This window comes from Poecilia reticulata, linkage group LG16 (assembly GCF_000633615.1).
Source record: "Poecilia reticulata strain Guanapo linkage group LG16, Guppy_female_1.0+MT, whole genome shotgun sequence".
In the NCBI taxonomy this organism is placed as follows: domain Eukaryota; kingdom Metazoa; phylum Chordata; class Actinopteri; order Cyprinodontiformes; family Poeciliidae; genus Poecilia; species Poecilia reticulata.
In genome coordinates, this window is record NC_024346.1 from 8,228,942 (window position 1) to 8,249,280 (window position 20,339).

Genomic DNA, 20,339 nt, shown 5'->3' on the forward strand with positions numbered 1-20,339 from the left:
ATTATCAGGGAGCAAAATACAAATGCATGCTGCATTTTCAAACTTTTGCTTTTGTAAATATTTTGAAAACTATTTATTGACTTCTTCTTCCTTCAGAATTAGATTGGTCTCAGGAAAATACATCAAGTTTCTGTAGTTGCAACATAAGATGTGTAAAGATTCAAAGGGTATGAATGGTTGTGGAAGACAATGTACTGTATATAATTGCCAGTTCAAAGCAATCAACCACTCCAGGACATTTAGCCCAAGGATAATCAATAAAAGTAAGCAGGGCTGTTAATACCTGTTTGCTGAGGGTTTAAAAAATGATAATTGGAAAACCATCCACAATTGGCATAACAAGCAATTAAATAATTTAAATGAGTCCTGAGTCTATCATGAATACCAATTAAGGAGCATGATTGCATACGTCTGGCCTTTTTATTATTTTTAGAAGGATGAGTTAATTGATTGCAGAGAAAAAAAAAATCTAGTTGTGCTTGAATCTGATTTCCTGCAGGCATAGCAGACTGAGGAGTTAGATCTGCACTGGGGTCCTTCCCAGAGTAACTAACTGGCCGGCCCAGAGTTGATTAGTTTAATTCATTATAACCTGTCACTGTCCAGTTGAGCTCTTTAGTCATGAACTATAGATGCAGCTTCGTTAAATACTCTTAAAAATCATGCAAGTGCATTTTCTGAAGCAAATTATTTTCTATACAGAGCTAATCTTCAATTTCTAAATCAAAATTAGCCCAAAGAAATACTGCAACAATGGATTGCTACAGGTTTAACTGGTCTTAAATTTATAATATGAAGCTGACAAGCTGAACTAGCAATCCAGTTTGAATGGCAAAGTTGTACAATAGCCTGTAGTCAAAACTGACAGACTGTCTGCAACCTTTCAGCATGTAAAACCATAATTTTCTTATTTTCGTTCTAATCTTTAATAGGAAAGTCTAGCTGGAGACCTGCCTGAAATCACATAAACCCTATACAATTAGAATTAAAGGAAGTCTTCACTCAGGTGGAGGGCATAGTTGTAAAAATGTGTATAAAAACACGGAAATTGAACTTCTTTAAAAAAAAAAGCACCTTACACTCCAATTATTTTCCCTATCTTGAAACGAGCCTGAGGGGAAGCTTTAAATAGCAGAGAATTAATGAAATAACTTAGGAGCAATACAGCCGAAGCCCTGATAGTGGAGACAACCGCATGAAGCAGTTACATGGTGTAAAAATATCAGAGAACATCAAGCTGAGACTACCAGATGGAGAGATGGCCACCCAAGGTAGAGCATGTCAGTGGCAAAGCATGACTTACGATAGAAAGCAAAAACAGATCTGTACTGCCCTCTGTCGGTGGGCTATGTTGTTACACTAAATCAAACTAAACTTGGTTTAAAGAAAAAAAAAAAAAAAAAACTTGCCTGACTTTTATTTGTAATATTTGCAATAAGAAATCTTTAACCACCAATCAATGTGAGCATATACTTTAATTTAAATAACTGAACATTTTTGTGGCAAACTCAACACAAGAGTATAAACAGACAACTACATACCGTGTTGACATTGCAGCTCAAACAGAAGACAAATGGAATTATAAATTTATTAACATGCTAAATATGACGCGTCTCGTCCCGTAGGAGCACTAACGAAGTATAAAAATTAGAAAAGTACAAATAACAGCATTGTAAACAACATGTAGAAAAGAGAATAAAACTGCAAATCTGGAATAAAAGTTAATCATTCTCCTTTCATAAAATGATTTTTTCCCCCCCCTAACAAGATTAATCTTGTAAATGCAAAAGTTGTGCCTCAAACTGAGACTAATAGCAAAATTCCCAATTATTGGGATGCCTGTAGTGTTTTCTGCTCTTGTTTTAGGGGTTTCTGACTTTTTCAAATAACCCAACAATTAATATTGAAAAATACATTATAGAAGTACAAAATATGAAAATGTACAGGTTAAGTGTAACGTTGTGGAAACAGGCTGAAAAACCCTTAAACTTTTTAAAAAAAAACAGCCACAGGAGATTTCAAGTTACACTGAAATGATTAAACATCGAGTGAGTTTCCTTGACTATCAATACAGACAACTGCAAAATTGAGAAGACCTTCCCTGCTTCCAAAGGTTTTAAGAGGGAAAGCTGAAAAAATGAAATGTACTTTATGATTTAATCATAACCAATGAAGATAAAATATCTAAAGCTGGGGGGAAAAAAATGGCAGTAACTTCATAGAAACTGTTGTGGCCGTTCATCAATCTCATAAGGGACAATAGGTTTTTTGCAAACAATCTGAAGCCCAGCCTTTTACACGGAGACCTTAAGTCACACATGAATTATTAAAGTTAAAATATAACTGAATAAATACAGAAAAGTTGCCAGAAGAAAACTTATGTCTAAAGAGGAAAATTGCATCATAAAATTTGAAACAAAACAACTTTGCAGAGATGTGTCCAAACTGGGGGCACTTGGCCATCATGCAAGCAACATGATGAAACACGTTGACAATTTAAAAATAGCATATGAGCAAAACCACATAATTCCAACTGTGGTTCCATAAACTACTGAATCGAGGGCTGGACTTTGATTTTCCTCGACTATATTGACAGAAATGGATATTTTTACCCAAAGTCTGTACATAACCGTGCTGCCTGTGAGCTGGATTGTGCTGCACAAAAACATTCCTCATTAGATGAGGAAAAAGAAGTACAAGAAGACCAGACATACGATGGTCAGATTAAAAATTGCTACATCAGTATATATCCTTTATGAAGTGCATGGTATCCCGACACTAGAAAAGGGAGACGGGGTAAGAGGGAAGCCCTTTTGGAGGCTGCGGCTGATTTCAGCCTCTTTAAGCTCGTTTAAGCTTGTCGATGTGGAAGGTTAGTTTGAGAGCGGGCCCGAGCTTCAGACCCATGTATTTCATCATTACGTCGCTGCGCAGCAACAGAAGGGCTTTGCCATCAATCTCCTGCAACAAAGGGAGAAAACCACACAAACCGCTTTCAGCACTACAGAAATACATGACTGCTGCTCATTTCTATGGGAAGAATTTAAATAATTAGAATGAAAAAAAAAGGCTATCTGATCTCTCTGATGAAAGAGCAAAAAGAATGCATACGTGTTTTCTGAAGAGATTGGCATGAGGAGCCAGAACTGGGTCAATATCTCGAATGTACTGCATGACTTCCTCGACAGTCCACAGATTTGGGTCCTGACCGCTGGGTCTGGGGCTCTCCCGGAAACTGCCTGGAAAAAAACAAACAAAAAAAAAAATACAAAATTAAGACTGGGAAAGTTAGGCTTGAAATTTGTATTTTTCTTTTTCATAAAAAAAAACATGTTTTCTATATATATTATAATTCATTTAGAAAGGGGAGACAGAGGCAGGCAGCGCAAGCCACATTCCACACGTTACATGTCAATTTGAACATCATTGAAAATATATTTATTTCAGTTGCTTAATTTAAAAAAGTGAAACTCGTGTCATTTAGATTTGTTACAGAAGGTTATATCTGAAGCACTAATGTACTTTTACTCTGATGATTATGGCTTGTGGCACATAAAAAAGTCATTTTGTTTCTTAGAGCACTGTAAAATACATGATTTTCAGAGTTTACAATAAAACTAGTTAAAGTGCATACAGATATCAGAAGCAATACAAAAACCAACACAACACATTGACTTGATTTCTGATTATTTGCACACAAGTATGATATCAGACACTGAATCTCTGAACACTAGACGGGCAGAATGTTTTCCACATCGTTCCACCTGCAGAGCTGTTATGATGCAGCAGCCTGGAGGGAGATCTGAGGCCAGGCGTCAGACCCGGAGGAGAGTTTGGGGAAAGCGGGATCTTTTTCGAGTGCTCCAATGCTGAAACGTTATTCTCACCTGCGCAAAAAAAACAAAAGTCGGAAGATTTTAACAGTGATACTGCTCCAACTTTCAGGGGTTTAAGTGTCTGTTGTGGCCTCAAGTAAAAGAAAAAGGCCCTTATAAGGGGTTATTACCCCTTTATAGAAATCTCTCCAAGTATTCCATTAGCTTAATTAAAGTCTAAGGAAATTGAAAGATGATTAAATGATTAACCTCCTGCTCCAAAATTTAATACCACTCTCTACTAAGCTATGAGCTACAGTTTAACTACCTCCTTTTGTATGGTTATTTAAAGCTTTACTGGACCAGTCAAAGCAGTCATTTTCTAATTAAAATCTTTATGTAAAATGTGCTGAACCGAGAATTTAGAGCCATTTAATATGTACAAACCTAATTTTCGGAGAAGCTCCATCCATCGTAAATGTGCAAATTCTAACAAAAAAGGCAGCGAAACATATATATATAAAAACAAAGATTGTAGAAAAGTATGACCACTACTGAGCCTTAATTCATTTCTTTGTATTTTGAGAACAAAAAGCTCTCAATTAACATTTAACACCACAAAATAATCAATAACCAAGTCAATTTATTCAATCAAATCTGATTTAAGTTTCTATTATGTTAGAAACCACAACTTTTGTAGAAATAGGGATTTATTTATTTATCTTATGAAAGTTAATCCTGCAGAACAGAAGGAAGTGATAATTATGCCCTCATTTTTAAAAACGTCTATTTATACTTTAATATTTAAACTCCAATTTATTCACAAAAAAAAAAAACGCACACTATCATTAATATATAAGTGATAACAGTGTTTCACATGGGCTGCCACACTAAATTAAAAAATAGAAAGTCCCCTGCTAGACTAAGTGGCTATAATAATAAGTCTCGCATACCGTCAGTGGAGTGCCTGGGGAGTTTAGCTAGTTTGGAAGTTAGCGGACCGTTGAAGTCCTGTTGGAAGCGCTTCGTGCCTTTGCCTGGGCCCGCAGTCAGGGTGTCTCCAAAACCTCTCCTCTCTGAAATCGGCACATATGGAGCACAGATCAACAGCTGATTCAGAGTTACAAAAAAAGTTGCTATATAAATGAGTTGACCAGATGGCATAAAGCACAGAAAAAAAAACAGGCTTCTCATTTAGGGAAGAATGCAGGGAGGCAAAAACACCCTGGGCAAGGCCAGAGAAAAACACTTAAAGACACTCAGTGATCTAGTGGCTACTCATTTATGGCAGATGTTTATAAAGTGATCAGGCTTTAAATATGAATTATATGTAATTAGAGCAGACTAAGACAAACAACACAAATTGGAAAAAATAGAGTTGTTTTTAATGCATTACTGTCAGGACAACAGAAGCTTCCTGACTAAAGAAAATCAGCCATGCTGTTAAATTGAAATTGGGAAAATTCCAGCTGATGCAGGTCACCTAGTGATGAGATGAACATAAATAATGTGCATGTGGTGATATTCGACATGACAAACCAACATAAAGCAAACACAATTTAAATTCTGACTGTTTTTAATCAGTCTATTAATGGTCTAAAACTGTTCATTACCAATCTTATATTTTGTCAACGTGGAGATTCTGATCGTTGGTTTGTGGCTCAACACAGCTGAATATGTTTCAGACAGCAAATATAATGTTCTAACATAATGGCTGCTATAAAAACAAGCTTGGTTATTTCTGAAAGTATTGTTGAAGCCATTTGTAGCGCCAAATGGCTACAAAAAATGTTGAGTAAAGGTGCATCTCACTCTTCTGAGTGAAATGCACATAAAATAAAAAGCATTAATGCCCCCCCCTCCTCTCTGTTTTGATATCATCATTTGATAAATTCTGCTCCTAACATGTTCTCTTAGTGGTTTCCATTAATCATGTGGACATAAACTTATTGGAAGACTTGATCTTTCCTGCTTCAGAAACTAAGCGTGCAGCTTAAAAAAAAAAGTCTATTAAGAGCTAAAAGCGGTTGTCCTATCTGTCCGCATACTAGCAGACTTTCAAGCTCTTATCTGAAAAATGTGCCCTGTGGTTACAGCTTTGATATTTTTTATTGAAGTCTAGGCACTAAATTAAAGCCTAAAACACTGTATGATGCAAATGAGCGGCCACGACGGGAGAACAGTGGATCTGACCTGCAGAGTACGAGTGGCTGTCGTAGTGACCACTCCCTCTGGCCACAGGCTGGCTGCCGAACAGAGCATCGCAGTGAAGGTTGTGACAGAGTTTTTCCAGGAAACGGAGGACGTATGTGACACTGCTGACCGTGGGGAGGGTGAGAGTGTGCTGCTGCTGGTCAAAGAAGGCTGAAAAAAAAACCGGTAGGTGGTTGTGGCAATTCACTCGTTTATTTTTAACATCTCAATTTAATATTTATATGCCAAACATTCCCTCATTTTCCCTTAAACAGGTCCTCAACTTAAGCTCTGCAATCTGCTTTGATTGAAGTACAACACTGGTTTAGAAAAACAGGCCTGAGATGAAAAAATGCGTTTATTTTTTCAATGTTCAGTCCACACCTGAAATGACCTCGCCCCCTTGTCCCGACTTGAGGCAGGAGAAGACTGTAGCCTGGTTGTGGGCAGAGTCCACGCAGGCCTGGACGCACTGCTGCAGCACCGAGGAGGCTCGGCCCGGGCCGAAGTGGTCCGGCAGCTGCTGGATGCGCCGCTGGTCCAGGTGAGGTCCCACCTTACCGTACTTATTTAGATAAACACAAACTTCAGGAACAAAAAAAAAAAAAAGTGGTTTTATTAACTAATAAATCAAAACGTTTTACAAGTGTGTAAAGGTATTACTGTACATAATCTATATCAAAACAAGTTTCTTGTAACATTTAGTGGCGTAGCAAAAATGATTCCTGTCTGCACTGTAGCTGCATGAGAAATCCTAACGTTCCCAAATAGTAGAGTTTAGTAGCAGAGTCCTCTGCCTCTAGTTCTGGTTAAGGCTGCACATAAAGCAGCACTAACATCAGTATCGGCCGGCATTAGTCATTTTTTAACGCATCAGAAACAGTTGGTCCTGTGGTATGAATTTAGTTTGGTCATGTAGCAGTGATTAGCAGTGTGGTTGGGTATTTTTCAGTATCAGCTACAGATTGCAAAACCAACATATTAATGTCAGATATCAATATTGGCCCAAAGGTTCATATCAGTGCAACCCCTGTTTAAGTGTCACTTTTTGGAGTTGTGCTACATTGCAGACTTAGTTGCACACAAACGTTTTCTGCATGTGTTCAGGTGTAAAACAACACTGCATTTGTTTGGTACATGTGTGAATAAAACAGCATATCCTGTATAGGATGCAGTGGATACTTTTGGTAGATTAGATGTACCGTTACACCTCTAGTAAAACACAACCCTGGATATTTTACTAGGGTATTATATGGATAATATGTATTATATGGACATGTGGGTGTTATATTCCAGCTCTTCTCCACCAACTTATCATAGAACTTGTCAACTAGTTCATTAAATTATGCTAAGACAACACAAAGTAACTGATAGTGTGCATGTAAACAAAAGCAGAAATATGTCACACCGAGCTCATCTGAAATGCACTTAATGTTCAAAAACAACTGACTAAATGCTAAAAATAATAAACTTTTTCTTTACCCATGGCTATTGTTTTTTTTTTTTTTTTTTTTTTTACCAGTGGGAGCCTGAAGTGCAGAGTTGGGAATAGTTGCGTTGTCTTGGGGTACAGTACTGGTGTCCGGCTCTGGAGTGCTGCTGGTGGGAGACGTTGGGACTGGATTAGGTTGAACTCGTGGTTTTCTCTGTATGAATATACAAAAATTACAACGCTTAAGTGATGAATTACCAGAGGATTATTTAATGAGAAAATCAATTCACATACACACCCCACTAGTAAGAGATTTACTTCTCAAAATAAATTTGAAAACTTGTAATTTTCCTCCCAATTCACAAATATGCATTTTTTAAAGATAGTGCATCATGCAAAATCTGAATAAAATACATTGAAATTTGTAATTTAAATGTCTACAATATTTTAGCAAAGCTATGTCAGATTGGACCATAAACTACTGTTAACTTTTCCAATACAACATCTTTATATATTAGTTTCCAACAAGATATAAATCAAAACAATCTAACAATTTAAGTGAAGCCTTTGCTTTGATTAATAAAGTGATGGAAATATTCATCTTCTGGTGAATTTATTATAATAAATGTGAAAGCTGTGACAGATTCCTGACGCAACCAACATTTAAATATGTAAACATATACTTTTTTGTTAGGTACATGATCACACACTTTATATGATACTCTTAAAAAATTACTATCCTATTTTTTTATAGCCATTTACCCTTAAAAAAAACAAACTATAATCTTAGATCCTAGTGATCCATTTACGTTAATGTTTCTGTTTCTGGACAAATACCTTGCTGCCAGGTTTGGGTCCTCGCTTCTTTGGGATCTTGATTTGTTCTGGTTCTGCCTGGGCTTGGGCCTGTGCCTGCTGTAGAGCAATCCTCTGAGCCCAACTAGCAAGCAGTCTGCCTCTGGTTCTCCCTGGTCCAGCTGGCCGTCCCGGACCAGTCAGAGAGTCCTCAAACCAGCCATCTCTCTTTCCCCATCCCAGCTGCAAATACAGTGGAAAGGTCAAAGCAACAACACTCTTACTAATATAATTTTAAAAAAGTAGCACAATAAAAACTGCAACATCAGAATTGCTTCAGAAACTCATGCTCAGCTCATCTTAATGACCATTAAAACCCAACCAGAAGCCTTCACTTCAGAGGGTAGTCTGATTCTCACAGTGCAAAACTGGAAGGAAAGCCTTAAGCTTTTAGTCATTAATTGAAAAATGTAACCCTTACCAAATGTTTAAAATAACCCAATCACCTTGTTATCTTCTCATCAACAACATAATAATTTAACAAATAACAAAAGCCCTTTCATTCTGTGATCTAGATGCAATCAACATGGAATAGGGGTTGAAGTCGACTCTTACAATCAATCAAATTTTATTTGTACAGCACATTTCAGCAGCAAGGCATTTCAAGGTGCTTTACATAATTAAAAAACAAAATAAAAACAGCATGTGACATTGCATAAACAGTAAGAAAGAGAAAGACATTTTGGAAAAAGAAAAAGATAATAATAAAAAAAAAAACCATAAAAAACATACTTTTTTTACGGAATTTAAGCGTCTGTTGTCGCCGGACTCCACCGTCCATTTAACACGGGTATTATCCAGGCCCCGTCGCCTAACAGGACAAGGTCTCCAACCTTGCAGCACCAGGCTCCGTCCACTTGTCACGCGAATTTTTGTGTGACAAGTGGACTTTTTTTGAGGGGGGGACTTTGCCGTCCTACATGGATTTTTGTGCACTATTTTTACCTTTTAGAGTCTAGAATTTACAGGGTTTTTCTGTGTGCGCAATGACCTTCAATCACTCGCCACTTTTGCATAAATAGATAAAAAGTAAAGATAAAAACATTAAAAACATCGAAGACATCCAAAACCCACACTCTAACCCTAACTTAGCCATAAGAAACTCTAAACAGGTGGGTTTTAAGTTGAGATTTAAAGGCACCCAGTGTTTCAGCTGTTTTACAGTTTTCTGGAAGTTTGTTCTAAATTTGTGGTGCATAGAAACTGAACGTCCATGTGCTCCCAAGAGCGGCTAGCAACATGCTACAATAGCTCAATGCGTTTACGGCTCACTGCTCCAACACAGATGCAGAACCAAGTACTGCCCGACTCTGGCCTACCTTGCTGCCTGGCTTAGGACCTCGTTTCTTGGGGATCTTGATGGGCTCCAAATCCTTTCCTGGCTGGACGCTCTGCGATACCAACGTAGAAGGCTTTTGGCTCCAGGGTCCCGTGATTTTTGTTTTCCTGCGGCCGGGTTTCCGACCTCTCTGACCTGGAGGTCTGCCCACCGTCGGGGTGGGATTCATTGCTGGGGTTTCCACGCTACCTTCTGTCGGTGTCCCAAGGCTCTTTGGCAGCACAGCTGAACCGGCAGAGATTGATAAGCACACAGTGTATAGTTTGAATAAAACTCCTGTCACCAATATGTAAAAACAGTATCTGTATCCGAGACTGTCTCAATCTGGTTGTCTCCTGCATATGATGAATGTAAAACACAGCGATGTCAAAGTCCAAATTTCTTCAATTCAACTTATATATGATGAAGATGAAAGCCCCTCATACAAAACGGAATGACACAGAAGCTCTTTGTGTTTTGTGAATTAAGCAGCAGCCCAGGCGCCATTACAGACATTTACTTTGTTCCTAAAACTTTTCAGAGATATTTCAAGAGGATGTAAAATTGGTTGCAAGCTTAGATTTTCCCTCAGGAATTTCTCCAGTACATCTGCGGGTGAAAATGTAGGAACAAACCAGCTAAAGTCCTATATACCTTCAAGTGTGTTTGTAGTTGAGTTTCATAGCATCTTACACATTTTCTTCTGATCTGCACTTAGCTTTCTGCTCACTTGTCTGTATTTTGGACTGTGCTATACTGATAAAGTCAGAAACCAGTCTTTAACTAAACCTTTTTTCTTTTTACAAAGACAAAAAATAAAGAAAACAAAACGGTAATACTTTCCAGGAAATTGCACATGTTCATTCTACATAGTACCACTTCTCTATTTGTTTTTTTTTGTTTGCAGAACAAAATGTTTTTAAAAACACTTGAACATGTGCAGAGGTGTAACTCAGAGGTCAAACAAACTCAGATAGTTTCACTGTCTTGGAGCTGCTTCAGGAATGACAAAGTAAACTTCAAACTGTAGAGTTCTTGACATTGAGAGAGTAGAAAGGCGAGCGGAAAGAAAAGAGCAAAGCAAGAAAAGCTAACATCTTTTAACAATAGTCACCCCACTGTTGTCAACTTAGCAACCCTTTTACTATATTTAGCAAATTTTCAGATCCCTTAGTTTAGTAGTTAATTTATTAGTTTAGATAGGAAGCCTCTAAATCTTTTATTTATATTTGAGAGCACTACCTTGTGCAGTTAAGACAAGTTTGTGTTGCTTTTTACAGATATTGTTAAAAGTTTTCCAATAAAATAATATTAAACATCGAAGGTTATTGTGACTTTTTTAACAGCTAACATAGTTAGTTATTTATTTAAAATCAGCATCGGCCAAGATCGGAGTCAGCAGGTCAGAGTTTTTAACGATTGGTTTTGTTGTATTATTTGGCAGGGCTAAATATTAACAAAACACACGATGTGCATTAAAGTTGGTAAATGTCATGATAACAATATGATTTGCAGCATAGAAATACTCAACAAAACAGTACTGATGTCTTTCTGTTTTTTTTTTTTTTTGCGTTTCTATACAGATTCCAGTTAATGAAAAACAGTTTTACTGGCTACATCTATGGATACAACTTAACTGTAGTTTCTTAATAAATTTACATTAAGGCAATGTAAATGCCTGACTGTTCAATAACAAACAGTCATCAGCCAAATTATTCATGGCACACAGCCTGGTACTGGTGCTAATTAAAAGACTAATTTACTGCAGTTCCAACAATTATTTGAAATATAGATTTTGGAACATGATTTGTTAGGTTTCCTGATTATATTTGAGCTCACTAATGGCATGCAGTACGACTTAAAATTGTTTCCAGTCACCAGCTAAGCATTGGGAATCTGAAGTTAAAAACGAGAATGTGTTGAACAAGAAAGGCTTATATCTGCCCTTAAGTTAGAGATAGATACAACTAAAACCTGAAATGCACAATCGCCTTTTAAATCCTACGATTAAATCTTAACAGGCTAAATATATTCAGTCAGCTGTTGCCTCCAAAACTCCTCTGTAAAAACACACTCTTCCTCTGACGGTGGCAAAACTCACATCAACCTCTGAGAGAACAACCACACGGTCAAACATTAAAGAGAGCCAACAACATTAAAACAAGCCAAGCAAGGGATGCACTTCGCCATCAGGAAAGTTCAGGAATGTGTGCCGTGCGTGCGAAAACAACCACAGACAAAAAAGGAAGCTAAAGTGTAGTGAAGATTTCTGCTTTTAAATGCACCTGCGGGTCTTTACGCACACATGCACACGCGCACGCACACACTGCACAAACAAAAATGTAGCGGTGTTCACCCTGAATCGACCACTGGCAGATTTGTGAGAGATATGGCCACATTCATTAGCGCAGGTCTTGGCCCGTGGGGTTGTATTTAATAAACACTTTCACACAGCGGCGGCTGCGATCAATGCAACGATCGTCTGCAGGCTGCCGCTACGTCTCAGGAGGGACCAGCAGCTCGGCTGGGAGAAAATCACCGGATTGATCCCAAACTGATTCGGAGTGAACTCTTGGTAACATATTTAAAAGTGTAAAGAGCTTGAGGTTACAATCAATCGCAGTTGTTGTGAATACGGACGAATGAATGCATTACAAGCAAGCTCCTGTCTTCCCCCTCCTTCGAGTTCACCGAGTTCACAATGACACCACTGCCAGCATCATATTACAGCAACATTACTTCCAATAAAGAGGATTTTAATCTCTCACCACTGCAGTTGTAATTTTATTAAATGAACTCACCCCGCAGCTCAAACACAAAACCCAAAAGTTTGAAGCTGTCTGCGCTGATGTCCTCAGATTCACCCTCTCTTGATGTCCGATCCTCTTTTCCCTCGCCTCCTCTGCAATACTCCTCCTTCCGCTCCTTGGCGATCCACCCCTCTTTCTTTCTCCCCTCCCTCCATCTAGTAACAATGTAAACAATTCATCTTTCAAGGCATTTGTCTGTCTTTTCTCTCCGCTTCCTGCCACTCTGCCGAAGGAAACTCTTTCCAAGGTGTTTAATCAGACTCTGGATGCCAGAGCGTCAAAGGGAGAGGGGCCTGTGGAGGGGCACCCAGCCTCGCTTCAACCACGTCACAGTCCAGTCTGCCAGCTGGGTGGCCGCCAGACCTTCATAAAACACTAGCAGTCCACAGAAAGAGCCCAGCCTCCACATTTCCCTCCTTTCTTTCCCTCCTTCACATGCGAGGGACTCTACAGATGAGAAGGGCTGACCTTGTGGCAGACAACCCTGGCCTCACTACTTTCTATGAAGTTTCCTGCACAATGAACGACTTTGCTCTTGTTTCAAGTCCTAACCGAATCTCATGTCTTGAGCTAAAGAGAAGGAAAAACAAAATAACACGGCTGCCACTTCTGAAATGTTACAGCTTTAAAAACCAAGAGCGTCCTGCTTAAGCAAACAATAAAAATAACTTATGAAGTTAGATGTCATAGGCATTGTAAACACGCTCCTTTAGATGAAAAGCAGACCCAAAAGAATATAAACAGCAATGAGACGAAGCCATATGGTGCCAAAAATGTAAAGGCAGAATTCCAGTTAGACAGACTCCCGTCTTCAAGCATGACAAACTTATTTTAGAAAGCTCACCGACAAAGCAAGTCAAAGAGAAATCAGGACATCTGAACCTTCTCACTGCTGTGTTCATGCTTCCTGTTACTAGTTACAGACATTTTTAGACTAGAGCACATATTTAAGGGGAACAAAGTTGCTGTAGGAGGACGTGGTGAGCAAATGGGCTTGGCATATTTGGAGGCGCATTAACACTGTTCTGTTTTTAGCTGCCATGGAGGCCGTGCACATGCCTCAGCTTGGCTCGTGGGAGTGGTTTAATGAGCAAAAAAGGAGAACTGCTAGAAAGATATTCAGAGATGCAACGATAATGCTTTTTCTGGCCAATACTGACTTTAGGTTTTTGGTTCTGAAGATTATTGTCGATTATCAATTCTCATCTCTGGCCAATTGGCTGCCGGATGTCTGGAATTATTTTGTATTTCCCTTTTTTTTTTTTTTTAGATGTTTAAATGCTTGGATGTAAAAAGTATGATGTTAACATCTTACAAACTAAGAAGTACATAAGATATCAGCAGTTTTAGTACAAAAGATGCATTTTGTTCAGTCATATTTCTTTTCCAGTTTAAAGTGAGAACATTAAAATTATTTTTTGTAAACAAGTGGAACGCTTCAGTAGTTCCTCCTTCTGGCATTCAATAGAAAACCAGGCGAATTGGTTTGGTACAGTTCCCAACATACTGACCATACCATACAACTCTCACCAATGCAGATCTTTTTTCCGTTTCATTTTTGATATGACTGAGCATTTAAATATATAATATGAAAAAGCAAGACTTTTTGCCTAATAAAGACATTCTTAAATGTTTATCCAGAGGTTCTGCCGAGTTCAAATCCCTGCTCGTTTGAGTAAAAAGCAAAACTAAAAACAGCAACAAAAATAAATCAAAACCAAACCATTGCCGATGCTACGGCCAGTTCTTTACTGGTTTTACGCAACAGGTTTGGTTTCTCAGAGACAGTGTGGAGGACTGCAGTGCTAGGATGCGAGTCTTCCACACAAATCTCATTATTTCTCAGATTACACAATATCTTCATTTATTAACCATGCTAATCAGCTGGCAGTGTTCGCAAACATTACCAGTTACGCATCACTGTTCTTTGACAGTTACACACAGTATTTAAAATTGTCCTTAATATCCCTACCTGGGATATCACAAGACAACAGTCAGAAACTGTGTTGATGGATACAGTGCCTGTAACCACAGCTTCATGCTGCACATTGGCCGTCTTAAAGTATATGATAGGTGATAGCAATAAAAAAAATAAAAAATCAGAAATATGAAGTATTCCTGTGCCAAGTTCAGTTTTATTAAACTCATTTTGTCTTATATTGCTTGGTGCCTAAAGTTATGTGATTGGTTATGTGATTGAGATAAGACACCACCCCCCTGTGGCCCTGCAGGGATAAACGAGAATAGAGGACGGATGAAGGGATGTGTCCACTCTATGAGCCTTCCTCTGGTTTCTGACCACAGTGATTTTCTTCCTTTGGCTCAGTGAGTGAAACTACATCAATTTATCAGTACCAGCAGAAATAAGTTGGAGTTAAGCAAGAAGCAGCAGCAGCACTACTTTAGCACTGGAAGGAAAGACTGGTGGAAAGACATCCCACATTCTGGTCCAACTTTAACACTTTAAGACACAACAGTCCACAATGGCTTCAATATTGGTGAAAAGACAATTCTCTCAAAACAAAATTATGCAAAACTACGCAACAGCTGGGGTCCAAACCTTTGGTGCCAGGCGGTTGAAGGTTGTCTCCAGTGAGGGAACACCAGCCGACTGGGAATATGTCCCGCGAGTCATAGCGACAGTAGTAATCAAAGGCTCCACGCCATCCGTCAAAGGTGACCAGCACCTCAACTCCACGCAATGCGCCGACCGTCGCCGGGCAGATAAAGTGTGGATTTTTCCGATCCACCGCCTCCAGCTTCATTCCCACCTGGAAAGAGTTTTGCTCTGGAGCGGGAGGCTCCTGCTGGGGAAGGCAGAGGCACAAAGGAAGTCAGATATTGATTATTGGGTGCAAAGAATATATCTGCTGTGACAAAGATGCAGAAACTTGTGCTCCGTTCTTCTGTGAAAGACTGGACCTTCTTATGCCGATTTTAGCAAATTCTGTTTAAGAGCTGTTAACACATGTATAAAGATAAAAAAATAAAAATATTCTAAATGTTTTATAGTCATTTTGCTGTAATTATTTATATTAGAGGCAGAGGCAATGTAATGATGTGTGAGAGAGCAGTTGCTATAAACAGGGTTTTACTAATATCTGAAATAGAGAAAATTATAGTTGATATTTTTACAGTCATTAACCTTTTATATTAGCAATTCTAGAGTGACTCACATTATTAGAACTGAGACACTGTGTGCATTTCCTATAGAATATAGAGCCTAATTTAACTGACATCTCCAAATGGTTGTCAGTATTTCCAAATCTAGCAAGTTTCAACAGAGATTAAAAGTCTTGCTTCCTCTCGCTATCCTACAGACTAAATGAACTGCATGTTTCAACATGTTGCAATAAATAAAGTCTCCTCCTTAATGCCATCTTATACCTATATGGTTCCTCTAAATTTACTGTAAACACATTCCAGTCAGCAGCCAGTTTCCCAGGGCTGCCCCAATCTAAACTTTAGCAGGACTTGCAGTTTTTTGTGTTTCTGTCAATAAGAGAGTAGCCAAATAACTAAACATGTTTATTTTACCCTCCACACATACTCAAGTATGTTTTTCTGAACAGGTTTTTTAACTTTGTACAAGTACCTTGTGAAAAATGCGAGACGGAGCCATTTCAGCCCCATTTAACGTCTTCAGCAGAAACATGGGCCAGGAAGACGCATTGAGACGGAAACCTGGAAGAGATAGTCATTTGAATTAGGACTGAATGATTAAAATCTGTGTTACAAACCACAGAGAGGCAGAAATGATAACTTAACAGGAAACAATTGTTTTTACTTTAATCAGCCCAGAAATATGTAAATAGTTCACCTGCTTGTGAATTGATAAATAACCTGACAAAGAAAATTGGTCACAAAACTGTCAGACTTCATTTATTTTTCTCATAGATAGAGGAAGGGGAAAATTTGTAACTACTTTTCAAAAGTACAAAAAAACAAAAAAAAAACACTAAAGATTATGTTCTTTTCAGAATGAATACAGAAATAACTAAGGTATTCCAAAACGTGACACAAAAATATTGACATGCAGAAACATAAAGCAGTTACTGACCTCTAGAGGACAAACTACAGAAAACCTCGCTAAGACAAAGTAAGAAGCCTGTGCATGCTTTCCTCTCACCTAGCGGCGGCTGGAGCATGCCTCCGCTTTTTTCACAGCTGCCAATCGGCTGGATCTCCGAGGAATCCACCAGGCGCCAAAAGTCGTTCTTATTGTCAGACCCGTCGAGGCGCAGTCGCAGTCGCGAGCCCGTCAGGCCCACCACGGTGGCGATGCAGGTGGACGTGGTGTTCCTGGGGTCCTGGGCCTCCAGCTTCATCCCCACCTTGAACTCGTTAAGTGGAGGAGTCGGACTCTGTGTGGTGATGACACACAGATGAGCCGGGTAAAATAGCGACAAAACTCTACAGTGGCGAAAGGAGAAATCTGAAATTGAAAAGCTGTGATCACCTGTTTGAAACATGAAGAAGGAGCAGCAGTAGCCCCGGTTTCTTTCAAGTACTTCTCCCAGCTGAAGTGCCCTGCTGCAGATTAAGTTGCAAGTATGAAGGTAAATCTACTGAATGTCAGACCAAAAACATAACATAACAGGCTTTGGGTTTCTACGATCAATATAAAAATTGCATCTATACTTATTAAATGACATAAACAACAGAACGTCATTTTTAAAGCAGTGACTTGTCCAGGTTATTGGTACCTTGGTACTGTGACGGCACCCGGGAGGGCCGTCCACTCCGAGCATGCTTGATAATTCGGGCGTCTTTCCATTCTAGAGCTGCAAAACAAGGGTTGCAAAACAATCTTTTTGTTTATTCCTCATTTGTGTCTTGCATTAACTGCTAATCCCTGCTCAACGTATCAACTGGGGATGGTTTTAACATCCTAATTCTATGCTTAAAGAGTAGCATAAAAGTGAAGTATTAAGAATGAGAGGAAAGATTCACTGCTGCGTATCATTTCCAGACTCCTACCTTTTTGTGGCACAGGTTTCCTCATGCTCCAACAATTTAGACCAACTAACACACCAGTGTTCTCCTCTGGAAAGACAAAATAATCTCATAGAAACAAAATAATACTATACATTTGAGAAATCTGTGTATCTAAAAGAAAATTAAGACAGTGGTGACAGTTATGGTTTTATGTCATTAAAAACCAGGAAATAATAATAAAAACCAGTGTGAATATAATTTTTAATCTTGAAGCTTAATAACTTGATGGTCCCTTTGTTTTACTGGCATGATGCTGTTAGCTACTTTAACCTAGAATGATCCTGACTAATATAAAAAAAAAAATCACATAATAGGAGTGAGCTTATTATGTATAAGTGCTTTACCGGTACGAGTTCAGACTGAATATGGGACAACATCACAGTTAAACACTGTTAACCACAAAAAATATATACTGCTCAAAAAAATAAAGGGAACACTTAAACAACACAATATAACTCCAAGTAAATCAAACTTCTGTGAAATCAAACTGTCCACTTAGGAAGCAACACTGATTGACCCAACGAGGGTCCCCGTTGTCAATCAGTGTTGCTTCCTAATTGGACAGTTTGATTTCACAGAAGTTTGATTTACTTGGAGTTATATTGTGTTGTTTAAGTGTTCCCTTTATTTTTTTGAGTAGTGTATATACATTTTTGTCTATAAAGCATAATTATGCATTAACCTGCACACAAATGATTAGTTTGAACTAACTGAATTGAACCTACTGATGACAGTCAGCAGCTCTAAGAGTTGAATTTTCAGTCCACATTTCAGTAAAATTATTTAATTATTTAGTGCTTAAAAGTAGCCTGTATTTTTACTCCCTTTCTCATGAAGATGCTGCATAATCTGTTAGTTATTTCTTGTACCCGGCTCGACATCTCATACATATTTCCATTTATGCAAAGTAACTGTCCCCAACCTTTGTCTTGTTTTTATGAGCATGACGCAGCAATCAATCAACAAAAGAATGAAATTAGTCAATTCTCTTTTGATTCATTCATTAAGTGCATTGAGTTTCACCAAATAGTGTCCCAGTGTGTGAATCATTAGTATGTACTTTGATGCACCTTCTGAGTTTAATAAAAAATTAAGATAGTTGGACATGTTTTAATATATAAATGGGGGTAATTCTACATGTATTTTTTTTATTTCCAAACGCATTGAAAACTACAATGGAGGTTGCTCTTTTATTAAATATCATACTCATTAAATCAATCAATCAATCAATCTTTATTCCAGACCAAAAAGGTCCATAAAAAAAGGAAATAAGAGAAAAATAATAAAATAAAAATAAAATAAAATAAAATAAAAAATAAATAAAAACATGACATTCACTGAGTCACAAATAAATGATGACACCAATGTTTCCACAATCTTGAGAAAAATCTCACTGTTCATTAAAGATGAAATGCATCAAAATCAGAAGCAGCTGATCAAACAGTAAAGAGAACCAGAAATTGGCCAACAAATCCACATTGGTGCATCTCTACTCCTAACTGTAAAAACTGTAGTTTAAAATTCAGATTTTTAACACGTTCTTAAAGTATGTAAGGGAGACAAGAATAGAATTAGGATTGCAAAAGATGAAAGGTTAACAACACTTAAAATCAGTCAACGCCCTGCCCGTCATCATAGGAACAGGTCAGGGTTAAACTAATATGGACAAGCTCAACAAGAAACTCACTATCCTACTGTAAGCTTAGTAGTATAACAAACGTACCCATCAAAATATAATAATAGCAATCTATGCAGCAGCCACAGCTTTACTGCAGGCTAAAAACAATAAGAGAAACAAATCAAAACCAGCTAATAATCTAGCAAATCTTTCATTGTTTCCACTAAAAATATAATCGCTACATGAACGCTTTCGTTAATTAACTAAGCCTGAATAGATATGCTTTGACAAAGGATTCAGTTTCCGTTAAATTGTGCAAGTCTTATAAACAAGCTTACCTTAAAACTTCATAACCGTTGGACAGCCTCCCTCTTCCCCTTTCAATAGAAATGCGCCTTTTTCCTCCGCCAAGGGGGATGGCGTCCGAATTAAAGCGACCCCGCTCCTTGTTTTCAAAGCTGGAGAAGCGACAGGAAGACTGGCGTTAGACACTCGCCCCCCCCTGATGCCAACACAGGGGTCCTGCTGATTTACCCGTCTGGCTTCTTTATCTGGGGGACTGAACTCTGTTGTAAACGGACACACTGTCGCAGCTTACATTCCCATAAATAAATCCAGATCCCCAACACAAAGCCAAACACATGGAAACCCCCTCCTTCGTTTTCTCCTGTGCTATTTTTTTTTCCATAATATTTTCATTTAGCAGCAAAAACATGCGAAGTGCTCTGCATTACATGTAGCGTAATATTTGAAATTAAAACAAGTAGTGAATGAAATACAACATGCATGCAGTTAGTGGACACGCAACATCCTACAGGATACGCTAAACACATGCAACCAGACATGCCCACTGCACTGGAAGCTAGCCTAGCATGCTAACTCCCTGACCCGATGGCAAATATTAGCATTAGCAAAACCGGAGCCCAGCGGGACCGCTGAGTTCATCCAACGGTAGTCCGGACTCGACCCTGAGCGGAACTTGAAGCGAGTCGCCCGTCGGTTGGTCCGGGGAAGTTTACCTTGCTTCGTAAGGTAGAAATGTATTTCAAACGTAGATTTACCGCTTGTCCGCCATTTTTTTCAACAAGATGAGGAGGGGGTGTTTTGCCAGCATTTCTACTTGGACGGGCAGGCAGGCGGACGGTGAGACTGCAGCAACAAACTGTAGAACAACGCCTACTAGCGGTCATAATACAATACAACACAATATCTATCTATCTATCTATCTATCTATCTATCTATCTATCTATCTATCTATCTATCTATCTATCTATCTATCTATCTATCTATCTATCTATCT

At 38.4% G+C, this 20,339-nt stretch overlaps 1 protein-coding gene across 3 annotated transcripts; it reads right to left on the reverse strand.

The window, feature by feature from the left end:
* Positions 1 to 1,456: 1,456 nt before the first annotated feature.
* LOC103477834 (Scm polycomb group protein homolog 1) lies at positions 1,457 to 20,177 on the reverse strand. Of its 3 annotated transcripts, none has more exons than XM_008431140.2 (17): positions 20,059 to 20,177; positions 19,378 to 19,497; positions 17,404 to 17,469; positions 17,130 to 17,207; positions 16,883 to 16,956; positions 16,553 to 16,787; positions 16,019 to 16,107; positions 14,984 to 15,227; positions 9,615 to 9,859; positions 8,278 to 8,478; positions 7,528 to 7,654; positions 6,393 to 6,593; positions 6,009 to 6,179; positions 4,769 to 4,891; positions 3,765 to 3,887; positions 3,112 to 3,239; positions 1,457 to 2,961 (listed from the first exon to the last, which is right to left on the reverse strand). In XM_008431140.2, exons 3-17 carry the CDS (start codon positions 17,426 to 17,428, stop codon positions 2,842 to 2,844), a joined length of 2,184 nt encoding a protein of 727 aa, XP_008429362.1. In that variant the 5' UTR covers positions 17,429 to 17,469; positions 19,378 to 19,497; positions 20,059 to 20,177; the 3' UTR covers positions 1,457 to 2,841. The 3 variants fall into 3 exon arrangements, with proteins under 3 accessions (XP_008429362.1, XP_008429359.1, XP_008429361.1); XM_008431137.2 differs by having other exon boundaries at positions 14,984 to 15,230; XM_008431139.2 differs by having other exon boundaries at positions 14,984 to 15,230; positions 20,101 to 20,174.
* Positions 20,178 to 20,339: the final 162 nt, after the last annotated feature.